This window comes from Pituophis catenifer, unplaced genomic scaffold, assembly GCF_029215685.1.
Source record: "Pituophis catenifer annectens isolate HBS135680 unplaced genomic scaffold, rPitCat1.0.hap2 SCAF_17, whole genome shotgun sequence".
NCBI lineage: Eukaryota > Metazoa > Chordata > Lepidosauria > Squamata > Colubridae > Pituophis > Pituophis catenifer.
The window spans coordinates 5190588-5204760 of NW_027256897.1; the positions used below are offsets into that span (position 1 = coordinate 5190588).

General features: G+C 46.6%; 1 protein-coding gene across 1 annotated transcript in view; it reads right to left on the bottom strand.

The window, feature by feature from the left end:
- Window positions 1-14173, bottom strand: part of EEIG1 (estrogen-induced osteoclastogenesis regulator 1) — a 63693-nt gene that overhangs the window by 19990 nt on the left and 29530 nt on the right. Inside the window, exon 3 of the mRNA XM_070955570.1 lies at window positions 1574-1694. Coding sequence (XP_070811671.1) covers window positions 1574-1694 — 121 coding nt within the window. The remainder of the gene's footprint in view (window positions 1-1573; window positions 1695-14173) is intronic.

The following is a 14173-nucleotide window of genomic DNA, read 5'->3' on the forward strand; positions in this document are numbered from 1 at the left end:
CCAAAACTGTGTTGGCTTTTTGGGCTGCTGCTGCACACGGCTGGCTCATATCTAAATGGTTGTCTACTAGGATGCCAAGATCCCTCTCTCAGTCACCACTATTGAGCAAGGTACCAGTTTTTAAGGATTTTTTTGAAAGTTTGGACAGGAGGGTCAATCTTTCCAGGACAAGAACAAGATCTCACTGACCACCTCCAAAGAGGAGAGCAAGTACGTGGTTGGGGGTTTTCAGGTGAGGAGCCCGATTTATTTAGACTTTCTTTTCCTAGGCTTCACCCAAGAGGAGTTTGCAAACAGAATGGTAGCTGGCAAGATCTTTTAAGTTTTCTTTTTTAAGTAATCTTTTAAGAAGAGCCTTGGTGGCGCAGCAGACTAAAGTGCTGTTAAGTAGCACCAGCTGCCTGCAATTACTGCAAGTTCAAATCTCACCAGGCTCAAGGTTGACTCAGCCTTCCATCCTTTCGAAGGTAGGTAAAATGAGGACCCGGATTGTGGGGGCAATAAGCTGACTTTGTATAAAAAAGAACACCGCTTAGGGGGGGCCGAAAGCCCTACTAAGCAGGTATATACAAAAGTATGACGGCTATTGCTTAACACATTGTAAGACGCCCTGAGACTCCGGAGAAGGGCGGCATATAAATTGAACCAATAAATAAGTACAGGTAGTCCTCATCTTATGACCATAATGGAGCCTGCCCATCACAGTTGCAAGTCGTAAAATGACTGACCTTATCTTATGACCTTTCTCACAGCAGTTGTTAAGTGAACGCCCCCCCCTCCCGGTCGTTAAGCAAAACAACGGTTTGTCACGGCCAGTTTTGCCAAAAACCGTTTAATAAATGGCAGTTTTGGGCAAAGTGGCATATAAAATGTGATGATGATGATGATGATGCAAACAGCCACAAATGTGGGCTGCTTGCCGAGTGCCCGAAATGCACTACAAAGAGGCCCGTTGTAATTTTTGTACGGTTGTAAGCCGAGGACCAATTGTAATAAGATGCTTGGAGAAAGGCTCTCTGAAGGATCTGGAGAGAGCAGAGCCTAAGCCAGATAGGCTCCCCTCCCCCAAAAGAGGGCTTTTTCCTGTATTTGGGGTTATGACTCAAAGACATCTCCGCAGGGGAGTTTTAACAACAGCTGTGGGGAGCCCAGAGGTTTTACCAATGAGGCTCCGTCTGTCAGAGTATATTCATCAACTGGAATAGGACATGGTAACAAGGTCAGCCAATGTATAGGCTAGCAACTAAGTCAGCCAATGAGGGCTCTTTGAGAGCTGAGACAGACTGGAGCCAGGGCGGGTCTTAGTCTGCAGCTTCCGAGTCTGCGCAGAGAAACTGAAACTAGCCTGCTCTGCTGAAATGAAACTGTTCTCTCCTGCCTTGTGTTTTTCTTGTAACTGCTACTACGTTGAAAGAACTCTACTATTGGTATTGTAAAACTTACTTCATCTGTTATTATGTATATAAAGAGAAGTTACATGAATCCTGCTGAATCAGTTTGTCTGTGTGTGCTTCTGGATTTGATTTTCGCAAGAAACTCTGATACCGTCCCAGCCCAAAATCAAAAGACTCACTTTGCGGACCGAGACTCGGCAAATGCAGGGATCCAGGAGTCCTGTGGTGGGATTTGCACTCATTTTGCAGATGAAGGTAAATTTCTTCTTCCAACGGACACAGTTCTCTTGAACTTCTTCCCTGGGGGGGGAGGGGGGAAATGACAAAAACAAGAGATGCAACTTTTATCGTTTGTTGTGACCTAGGCTTACTGAGTAATTACAATGCACAATTAGTCCCAAACAAACCTATTTTATTGTAACAGCTGAGAATTACGTTCATTCCCAGCTGAGTCCCAATTAGTTGCAAAACAAGTCCTTCGGAAGAAGTCTTTCGGGATAATCACCAACCTTTATCTTCTTTGACACCCTGCCAAAGGCCTTACTTGGCAAAGCCCCATGACATTCAGAAACAAACAAGAGATGCCGACTGGAAACAGAGTTAGCAACGTTGCTTTCCTACAAAGAGCCCAAGAGCCTTTGCTGCTCTCTTAAGCCTTATGGGAGGGGCCAATCATCTCCTGGCCTTACTCATAAGTCGTCCCTTTTGTTTTAATTGTTTGTGCCTTCTGACAGATCTGCGTGTGCGTGCACTAGGAACAGGCTCCTCCTGTTCTTCTGCCTCTCTGCTGTCCGACTCTGGGGGCTCTGGAGTCAGCACATAACTCCCAGATGGCCCTGGCCCCAGCTCTGCCTCTGATGCAGAGCCCTCGTCTGGGTCTTCCCCTGACTCCAGGACTGGCCCATTGTCCTCCCCAGCCTCCTCACTGTCCGACTCTGCTGTCAGCTCCGCAGGCTGCTGGCGGACAACAACAACGTTTGAAGCTGGGGAAGATCAAGCTGCAAGGATCCCCCTTGGAAGGAAAGCCAGTTCCGTACCCAGGTAGCCCTCAACATACGACCACAACTGAGCCCGAAATTTTCTGTTGCTAATTTGTTCAGTGAGTTTTGGCCCATTATATGGCCTTTCCTGCCATAGTTGTCCGGGGAATCGCTGCAGTTGTTCAGTTAGTGACGCAGCTGTGAAGTGAATCTGGCTTCCCTGTTGGACTAGAAGACCTCCAAGGTCCCTTCCAACTCTATTCTATTCTAAAGTTGCAAAAGGGGAACACCTGATCCTGGGACACAACAACTGTGATAAATGCGAGTCGGTTGCCAGGTGCCTGAATTTTGATCACCTGACCGCAGGGACGGTGCAACGGTCATAAGTGTGAAAAACGGTCATAAGTCACTTTATTCAGTGCTTTTGAAGCTTCAAATGGCTGCTAAATGAACTGTTGTAATTCAATCTGTATCTGTATAGAAATTCTCGTCAATCTATTGCTCTCGGACGAGAGCACATACTTCAAAATAACACCCATTTTTTTCCTCCCTCCTGTAAGCTCAGGCCGATCCATGTTCTGGAACAGCTCATTTTACACTGTTGTTTCCTTGAGTGTTTTTCCCGAAAAGAAGCAAAGTGGGGGAAAAATGCAACTGCCCACATCAAGGAAAAGATGCAGCTGGCTAAGGGGGGGAAAAATGGTCAGCTTGAAGAGGAGGAGGAGGCTTGCAGAAGCTTTAATTCGAGTTGGACCAGATGAATAGAAGGAGAGAGAGGGAGGGGGAAAGAAAGAAAGAGAGAGAGAGAGAGAGAGAGAGAGAGAGAGAGAGAGAGAGAGAGAGAGAGAGAAAGAAAGAAAGAGGATGTGTGGGAAGGAAGGAGAAGAAAGGACAGAGAAAGAAAGAAAAAGGGAGGGAGGGAGAGAGAGAGAAAGAGGGAGAGAGAGAAAGAAAGATGAAAGAAAAGAGAAATAAATAAATAAATAAATAGGGATGGAGGGAAGGAAGGGAAAGAAAGAAGAAAGAGAAAGAAAGAAAGAGGGATGGAGGGAGAGAGAGAAAGAGAGAGAAAGATAGAAGAAAGGAAAGAGAAAGAAAGAGGGCAGGAAGGAAGGAAGAAAAGGAAGGAAAAGAAAGGAGACAGAAAGAAAGAAAGAAAGAGGGAAAGAGTAAGAAAGAAAAAAGACAGAGAAAGGAAGAGGGAGAGAGGGAGAGAAAGAAAGAGGGAGAAAGAAAGATAGAAGGAAAGAGAAAGAAAGAAAGAAAGAAGGAAAGGAAGGAAAGAGAGAGAGAGAGAGAGAGAGAGAGAGAGAGAGAGAGAGAGAGAGAGAGAAGCCAGCTCCAGTTTCATTGAAGACAACAGTCTGTTTCCCCCCCCACTGCTCTAAATCACTATTTGTGGTTTGTGACAATGCAAAGCTGAAAAAGATGCGGTCCCTGCTGCTAGTAAACCAGGATTTAACCCGTCAACCAGGCCATGAGGTTTAGAGATCAACGTGGTCCTATTTGATTTGACTTTGCAACGCAACGTCGGAAACGCTGCACCATCAAAAATAAAATAAAAAAGAAAGGCAATGCCCCAAACTTACAAGGCAATGCTTGATGGTTCCACAACCATCGGTGGAAAAAAAGGAGACAGATTTGACCAGAAGAATCCGGATGCAAAGGAAGGAAACGAAGGGAGGGAGGAACGGAAAAGATAACCCACAAGCAGAGGTGAGCAACATCACGAGAAGATCAGTCATTTGTCTGGTTTCTCGCTGGCTCCATCACGCAGTGGCCAGATGCACATCTTAGGATGGTTTTCTCTCGCATGGAAAGTTGGGGATGCATCTGGTGAGCCCCTTGGGTTGATTGGTCCTCTCCTGCAGCAAAGCTGAAAAACTCAACCTGTGCCTTAAATAGACGTTCTCAAACGGAGGTGGCCCCTGCGTCTGGAACCATGCAGATGTCCCTGAAGGCTACAAAGACCTCACTTCCTGTTTCAAAATCGGGGTCACCTCCTCAAAAGGTGGAGAAAGACCGACTCCTTCCTTGAAATCCAAAGAGCTGAAAAGCCAAGGAGGACCTTCCTCCAACGAGGAGAACCTTTCTAGTTGATCTACTCCAGGGATGGGATTCAAAAATTTTAGCAACCGGTTCTCTGCCTGCTTGCTGGGTGGGCATGGCTATGGCCTACTAGGCCTCCTGCACCACGGCAAGGGGGGAGGGTGTTTTCGCCCTCCCCAGGCTCCGGAGGCTTTTCTTGAGCCTCCGGGAGGGCGAAAACGGCCTCCCGCGGGCTCTGGAAATGGGCCCATTTCCACACTTCCAGGACGCCCGTTTTTCATCTTCCCAGAGCCTCCGCCTGAGCCCTGCACTTACCTGGCATCCAAAACGGGCCACGTGGAGACTCCTGGGAGGGGCGGGGTCAACTAGTCCTAGCAACTACCGGTTCAGCGAACCAGTTGTAAAATTAGCATCCGGTTCTCCCGAATTGGTCCTAAGTGGCTGAATTTAATTTTGTTTTATAGTATTTTAATGTTTATATTGTATGTTTTTTAATTTTGGCTGTTCACCACCCCGAGTCTTTCGGGAGAGGGGGCGGTATAAAATTTTTAAAAATAAATAAATAAATAAATCCCACCCCTGATCTACTCCCACTTTCCCAACCAGTTGGTCAAGGTGGCATGATGTGGATGCTGACTAAGAGACGGGTTCCTTCACCGTCACGGAGGAGCAATTTTTTTTTCCCAAGGATAGGCCAGAAGAGGATGGGGCTACGCTTGGATCCAAGAAGTTTAGGAGTGGATGGATGAAGCTTGTAGAACCTTCATAAAGAAATTAATGTTTTTCTACATGATTCTGGAGAGATGGACCTTTGAATTAGAAGTGTGGTGACAAGACTGTCCATGCCTACTTCAAACAGTGGTTGTGAAAGTTGGACCATAAGGAAGGCCGAGCGTCAAAGAATGGAGGTCCTTGAACTCTGGTGCTGGAGAAGACTCCCGCGAGTCCCTTGGACTGCAAGGGGATCCAACCGGTCAGTCCTAGAGGAGATCAACCCTGACTGCTCTTTAGAAGGCCAGATCCTGAAGAGGAAACTCAAATGTTTTGGCCACCTAATAAGAAGGAAGGACTCATTGGAGAAGAGCCTGATGCTGGGAAGGATGGAGGACAAAAGAAGAAGGGGACGGGAGAGAATGAGGTGGCTGGATGGAGTCACCGAAGCAGTCGGCGTGAGCTTAAATGGACTCCAGAGGACAGTAGAGGACAGGAAGGCCTGGAGGAATGTTGTTGATGGGATCACAATGGGTCGGACACAACTTCACAACTAACAACAACAACAACAACAACTTGAAACATCTTCATACAAGCTGTGGGTGTCTCTCTTAACTCCAAACCATGTTAACCTCTTTAAGGAGGTTCTCACAAACACACAAGATACACAATCTCACAATACACACCGGTCTTCACCCCGAAGCAACTTTTTCATGATGTTGGATCCTGTCCCTTGTTCATCTTGACTGCCAACTCTACAATTTTGACATCACCCTTCTGGAATGTCGTTTCTCTCCAAACTACACAACAAAAATGGCTTAAAAGAAGACTAACCAGATGTTTTTCGTAATTTTTTTTTTGTGTGTGTATGTTTTAGTCTCATAGAGGTCACTCTCTTAGCCAACTGTTAATTCTAGAAGAATCGTGACAAGAGGGAGAGAGAAAAACATTTTGGAACATCCCTTTTTAATGGGTCAGCCCTCTTCATGCCAAAAAGCATTTTGAAATCTGTTGGTTTGATTTCACTCCTGGATGTAAGATCTGCAAAGGCGTGGTGTGTCCTTGTAGGGGGAAAAAATTGCTTTTAAAAGCTCATGATGGACACCCCAAAATTTACAGTATCGTGCTGTCTAGGCAGGATTTCGCTCTTGTGCACGAGCAATCGATCTTCTAAGGAAATCTGATACTAGAGATCAGAAGATGCTTTAAACCACTGCAGATGAAATAAAAGCATCAGATGAAGGGAACAGACTAACTGTTGTCGGCCGTCAGTGGCCTCTGCAACTAGTAACTGATTCAGACAGCAAGGAGGCTGGTGTGGTGCTGCGCCATCAGCCTGTGCAGCTGGCACTCGAGTCAGACAGTGAGGAGGCTGGAGAAGATGTGGTGCCAGAGGCGGGGATTCAGCCAGGGCCTTCAGAAGCTCCCATAAGTGAAGAGGAAGAAGAGGAGGAGCCTCTTCTCGATGCACGGGCGCGCAGAGCTGCCAAAAGGCAGGAGTGGCTCCTCAGGAAGAGGTCTCCTCGAGAGTAAGGCTTGGGGCTAATTGGCCACTCCCTTAGCCTATTTAAGGAGGAATGCCGACTGAAGCAATTTGTAGGGAACAACTTTAGTTCACTCTCCTTCGCGTCCTGATCTTAGTTCTCTGCAAATTGCTTCTGGGCTTTCTACCAACCATAGTAAGATTACGATTATTTATTCTTTGGATTCTTGTAGGCTGTTAATGAGGTTACTTAACAGCCTTTGTTTGTAAAAGCCTGATTTAATTTAGTAAACTAAGGTTTGTACGGACTTTGTGTGTGCTGCGTTCTTTGGGGTCCGTAGCTGGGGCAGAACACTAACTGGTATAGGGTCTCCTGCTTGGGTGGGGCGGGGTGTGGGGTGTTAGACTAGATGACCTTCAAGGTCCCTTCCTGTCTACCACCATTCTTAGGGTGCCCGGTTAAAGGAAAAAAAAAATAAATACCGTGTTTCCCCCAAAATAAGACATCCCCTGATAATAAGCCCAATTGGGCTTTTATTTATTTATTTATTATATTTCTATACCGCCTTTCTCCCGTAGGACTCAAGGCGGTGTACAGTCAAGAAAAATATAGACACACAAACTTCATAAAATTGCTTCCCGAAAATATTTAAATGCATGTGCAGCCAATGTCCCCGCCATTTCCTCTGGTTAGGGTTAGGGAGACAGAGCTGGAAGTCAGGTAAGATGGCAAGAGAAGCCCCATCTTGCTCCACGCGCCCCAAAATAATAAGACCTCCCCGAAAATAAGGCCAAGCAGTTATTTCAGGGTTCAAAAAAATATAAGACAGGGTCTTATTTTCGGAGAAACATGGTAATTGGTTTGAAGGGACAGATAGTCCTCGAGTTACGACCACAACTGAGCCCAAAATTTATGTTCTTAAAGAGGGAGACATTTGTTAAGTGAGCCTGGCCCCGTTTTACGACCTTTCTTGCCACGGTTGTTAAGTGAATCACTGCAGTTGACAAAGTTAGTAACCCGGTTAAGTGAATCTGGCTTCCCCATTGATTCTGCTTGTTAGAAGGTCGCAAAAGGGGATCACGTGACCTTGGGGACACTGCCACCGTCATAAATATGAGTCTGTTGCCAAGCATCTGAATTTTGATCATGTGACTCGCTCCATATTCCAGAGTGGGAGCGAAGCGCGAGACAGATACCTGTTTCCCACAGGAAAAAAAAAGCACTGGGAGCCACAAAACCTGGGTAGGCGTGGCTGGGGATGTGTCATGTGATTTGGTGGGAGTGAGTGACATCGAGTTGGCCACGCCCTGGTGTTTTCTTTTCTGTGGGAAACTGGTCCAAATGGCTCTTTGTGTATTTAAGGTTGCAGACCCCTGCCCTAACCAGAGGATATGGAGGGGAACGGCTGCGCATGTATTTAAATACTTTTGGGGAGGGGGCTTATTTTAGTGCATGCACTCAAAAGCCCGACTGGGCTTATTAGGGAGGTCTTATTTTGGGGGAAACAGGGGTATAGGGGTGTGTATATATACATATATACATACATACATACATATATATGTACACACACACACACACGCGTGCAAAAACCTCAGAAAACAAATATATATATATATATGTATATGTATATGTATATGTATATGTATATGTAAATGTAAATGTATATGTATATGTATATATTTGTTTTCTGAGGTTTTCGCGGGTATTTGTATGTAGGTCTTTGGTTATTCGGGTTTTCTCCTGCGTAAAATTGGAAGTGTCTTGGCAACGTTTCGACGAAGTCTCATTCGTCATCTTCAGGCTGGTGTTTTCGGCTTCGTGCTTCTAGGAGCAATGTGTGTGATCGCAGCTGTCCTAGAAGCACGAAGCCGAAAACACCAGCCTGAAGATGATGAATGAGACTTCGTTGAAACATCGCCAAGACACTTGCAATTTTACGCGGGAGAAAACCTGAATAACCAAAGACCTACACACACACACACACACACACACACACAAAAGGCGTCCCTTGTTTGGCAGCTGCTCAATCCACATTCCTGGGATGAAGTGATGTCTCTTGTTGCACCACACCTCCAGATCCTAAAATAGCGGGCATAGACCCCCTTAGTCTGAGTCAAAGAATTGCTCATCCATCCCACAACGTAAGAGTAAGGCTTGGGATCAAAAAGTAGATTGTCTTCACAACGCAACCAGTCATGGCCAAAAGTCATGCCTTCGTGACTTTGCGCACGTCACCCAAGACCCAACCGAGCCAAGGCTGATGAATGTCCAGCTGTTTTGTTCTCCGAGGGTTTGTTTCTTGCACAAAAAACAGGGCAGTAATTCAGCAAGACAAGTCATCGCTGAACAAGGGGATGGAATGATGCAATCTTCAATTGAGCCTAACGGAGGGGTTTTTTTTTTGGGATGTATCCCAGTTTGTTTTCTCTGAAGGGCATTGAAGATGACCAACTTCCTTCTTCTACCCACAAAACTACCCTCATCTTTTCCCGAAACCACCCAGGGGTTTGAGTGGCTTCGGCCTCCCACCGCTTCCCAACATGCTTCTGACAACCCGTTTCCGAAGTTAAATTGATCTAAAAGGACTACTTAGCTTCTTGCCAATGAGCTAGATCAGTGATGGCTAATCTTTTTGCCGTTGCGTGCCAAGAGTGGGGGGAGCACGGAGGGGTTGTGTGCATGCATACCCACACCCATAATTCAATGGCCCCGCCCCCGTGCATGCGACCCCTGCATGCTCTTGGCATGCGATGGCACGGTGGGCCAGGTAGGCCCGTTTTTTCGCTCTTCCCAGGCTCCAGAGAGTTTCCTGGAGCCTGGGGAGGGCAAAAACAACCTTCCCCACACACCCGGAAGCCCTCCAGAGGCCAGAAATGGCCTGTTTCCTGACTTCCGGTGGGATTGGAAGGCCCATTTTTCTAGGAGCCTGGGGAGGGCGAAAATGGCATTCCCCACCCCCCTGGAGACCCTCCACAAGCCGGAAATGGTTCGTTTTCCGATTTCCGGTGGGCCCGGAAGGCCCGAAAATCAGCTGGTCGGCGCGCACATGCATGCTGAAGCTGAGCTAGGACAACACATAACGGTTAAGAATGATCATAATTCACTTTTTCCGGCGCCGTTATAACTTTCAATGGTCACTAAAAAATCGGTTGTAATTTGAGGAGGATTGAGCTGTTCTTGCATTTTGTCACAAAGCCAGCATTCAGAGCCAGGACTAAACTGTGATAAATCCAGACACTGCCACGGGCAAACCGGCTTATAAGCCCGATTTTATTTTGCAAGCTAATCACAATACCCGTGTTTCCCCGAAAATAAGACCCGCTCTTATATTTTTTTGAACCCCGAAATAAGCGCTTAGCCTTATTTTCGGGAAGGTCTTATTATTTCGGGGCGCATGGAGCAAGATGGGGCTCCTCTTGCCATCTTACCAGATTTCCAGCTCTGCGGTTAAATATTTTTGGGGAGGGCTTATTATCAGGGGATGTCTTATTTTCGGGGAAACAGGGCAGAGGTGGGTTTCAGCAGGTTCTGACCAGTTCTGGAGAACCGGTAGCGGAAATTTTGAGTAGTTCAGAGAATCGGTAAATACCACCTCTGACTGACCCCATCCTCATCTATTTTCTGCCTCCCGAGTCCCAGCTGATCGGGAGGAAATGGGGATTTTGCAGTAACCTTCCCCTGGAGTGGGGAGGGAATGGAGATTTTACAGTATCCTTCCCCTGCCACACCCACCAAGCCATGCCACACCCACCAAGCCATGCCACGCCCACCCAGCCACACCCACAGAACCGGTAGTAAAAAAAATTGAAACCCACCACTGAAACAGGGTATCGATTTCCAAGCGATCTCTGCTGAGAAAACAACACGATTAGCTAGATGGACCCACCACGTACGAGACGTAGGTAAGAGAACAGCGATGGTTTATGTCTGAAATGCCGTAAAGGCCATTCTTGTACTCTATTATGAAGCAGCCCTGAATTTTAAGGGATGGATGAGTCTTTGGCAGGTCACACAGATAAAACACAATGAGAAGTAGTCTTCTCAGGGTTTTAAGGCCGCCTTGGCAGGGAGGCAGTCTGCTGATGAGGTCCAAGTCCCTGCCATATATAAAGTTTTATGGCTCTAACTTCGCCGTTATTACTGGAAAACTTAATGCTGGTTGGAGTAATGCAGCCGAAGGAGGGGGAAGAAAAGGCAGAGAGGATTACAGGGCTGAGGCGAGAACCGTAGCGGTGTTAGGGAGAACGTGAATCTGAATAACGTCTGACCAGAGCCAACATTGGCAACAAAAATCAGAACACTAAATACAAGTTGGGCGCATACAACCTCGTAGACGGCCCTCACTCTGTCAAGGACCTTGGAGTACTCATCTCAAAGGACCTAAGCCCCAGAGCTCACTGTAACAACATTGCCAAAAAGGCATTAAGAGCTGTAAACCTAATCTTGCGAAGCTTCTTCTCCGGTAATATTATACTGCAAACTAGGGCATACAAAACCTTTGCCAGACCAATTCTCGAATGCAGCTCGTCTGCCTGGAATCCACATTGTATATCGGACATTAATACAACTGAGCGGGTCCGGAGGTATTTCACGAGAGGTGTACTCCACTCCTCTGCTCGTAACAGAATACCTTATGCCACCAGGCTCGAAATTTTGGGCTTGGACAACCTAGAACTACACCGCCTACGGTCTGACCTAAGCGTAGTACACAAAATTGTCCGTTACAACGTCCTACCTGTCAATGACTACTTCAGCTTCAACCGCAATAATACACGGGCAAACAATCGATACAAACTCGAGGTAAACCGCTCCAAACTCGATTGCAGAAAATACGACTTCAGCAACGGAGTGGTCAACGCCTGGAATGTACTACCTAACTCCATGGTTACATCCTCAACCCCCCATAAATTTAACCTTAGACTGTCTACTGTTGACCTCACCCCATTCCTAAGGGGGTGTGCATAAGCGCACCAGCGTGCCTTCCGTCCCTGTCCTACGGTCCCCATTTATTCGTCCCCATTTCTTGTATTCATATCCATGTTTATACTTATATCTATTATTTATTTATTGTATTTATTGGTTCAATTTATATGCCGCCCTTCTCCGGAGACTCAGGGCGGCTTACAATGCGTTAAGCAATAGCCTTCATGCTTTTGTATATACCGGCTTAGTAGGGCTTTCGGGGGCCTCATAAGCGGTGTTCTTTTTTATACAAAGTCAGCTTATTGCCCCCCCAAACCGGGTCATTTTACCTACCTCGGAAGGATGGAAGGCTGAGTCAACCTTGAGCCTGGTGAGATTCGAACTTGCAGTAACTGCAGGCAGCTGGTGTTACTTAACAGCATTTTAGTCTGCTGCGCCACCAAGGCTCCTATCTCGTACATGTTTGACAAGCTAAATAAACAAATAAATAAATGACGGGGAAGTTCAACCTAAGCCCAGATTGCTACGTGAACAGAAGAGGACGTGGGTTATTTTTTTGGGCGGGAGCCATGGCTGACTGCCAGGGAGAACTATTTCAAGGGTCATTAAGCAACCTCAGGCTGCAATCCAGGGTAGAGGAACTTCAGCAGAAGTGAACTACAAAGCTTTGGGATGGGGTGTGTGTGTGTGTGTTTTGTGGCTACGTTCACTGCAGATCCACAAATAAATCTAGTGTCTCCTGACCTCACAAGGGAATTTGAACTGTTTCTAGCCTATGGAGAAAAGAAACATGCGTTTGGTAGCTGGCTAAGTGGCCCTCGCCCAACAGAGTGGAGCCAAATGTGGGCCTTCCAAAGCATGTCCCTCAGGTCTTAAGTTCTACCTTCTCCACTCTACTAGCAAGGGTTGGCTTTCATGGGTGGCCACCTCAGTTGTCCATGTTCCCGTCCCCATTTGGTCTTTTGGGGAAGAGGAACATGGGTGACGTAAGGCGGTCGCTTATAAAACCCAAGCAAGCATTGCTCGTAGAGTGGAGAAGATAGAAACGCAGTGGTGAAATTCAAATTTTTTAACTACCGGTTCTGTGGGCTTGGCTTGGTGGGTGTGGCAGGGGAAGGATACTGCAAAATCCCCATTTCCTCCCCATTCCTGGGGGAAGGATATTGCAAAATCTCTATTCCCACCCCGCTCTGGGGCCAGCCAGAGGTGGCATTTGCTGGTTCTCTGAACTACTCAAAATTTCCGCTACTGGTTTTCCAAACTACTCAAAGTTTCCGCTATCGGTTCGCCAGAACCTGTCAGAACCTGCTGTAGAAACGGAGACGAGGAACAAGTTTTTGAAGGGCTCATTCCCATTCGGTCTTCTGGGGAGGTCCCATTAGAATGACACTGGCGGATTCTTTTGGGAACCATGCAGAGAAAGGATGAAAATGGATGTAGATAAGGAAGGCATAAGAAATGGAAACTACTGTCTTCTTCTGTGCAACGTTGAGTAAAGGTAAAGGTAAAAGTTCCCCTCGTACATATGTGCTAGTCTTTCCTGATTCTAGGGGGCGGTGCTCATCTCCATTTCAAAGCCGAAGAGCCAGCGCTGTCCGAAGACATTTCCGTGGTCATGTGGCCGGCATGACTCAACGCCAAAGGCACCCGGAATAGTCTTACCTCCCCACCAAAAGTGGTCCCTATTTTTCTATACTTGCATTTTTAGGTGCTTTCGAACTGCTAGGTTGGCAGAAGCTGGGACAAGTCACGGGAGCTCACCCCATTACGCGGCACTAGGGTTTCGAACCGCTGAACTGCCGACCTTTCGATCGACAAGCTCAGCGTCTTAGCCACTGAGCCACGGCATCCCTTGTAAAGTTGAGTATCCCAGAACAAAATTCAGAAGGTGAGAACACCAGGATGTTCTTTTGGTACCTACTAAAGAGGTGGGATTTTTTTTGGGATACTCAGATTCTCATGCTTTAAAAGCCCAACCTGATATTATCTAGAGAGGCCGTGAATTCTTAGCGATGCTTTCCTGACTTGGCGAGCTAACTAGCAATTTAACGAAGGAGCGGAGATATCTTTTGAAGCTGTCCCGTGTTTTAAGCAGCCCCCTTCCCAGACATCAAAGACTAGACAATAAACATCTCCACAACTGGTCTTTAAGTTGTTTTGCCTTTTGGGTTGCTAAAGATACTGAAAAGGATAGGGTTCGTTCCCATGTTAAAAGCCACTCTGCTTTTATAATTGCACTGTTAATAGGTGACTGATGGACTGATTTCAAATTCTTCCTTTAAAATGAGATCAGAAGTACTTTAAAAAGCCCGAGAGCACAAGATTTAGTTAAGAAGAATTGATTAAACAGCCTAGAAGATAAGAAACAGGCGTCTTCAATCAACGTCACACAATAAACACACACAAATGTCAAGACCTCATCTAATTTTTCTGGATTGTTCATTCTGGATGCTTTCAAACAATTGCAAACCTGGGTGAAATTCTATATCCTGATGTCCTAAAGGTAAAATGTAAAAGTTCCCCTCACACATATGTGCTGGTCGTTCCCGACTCTAGGGGGCGGTGTTCATCTCTGTTTCAAAGCCGAAGAGCCAGCGCTGTCCGAAGACGTCTCTGTGGTCAGGTGGCCGGC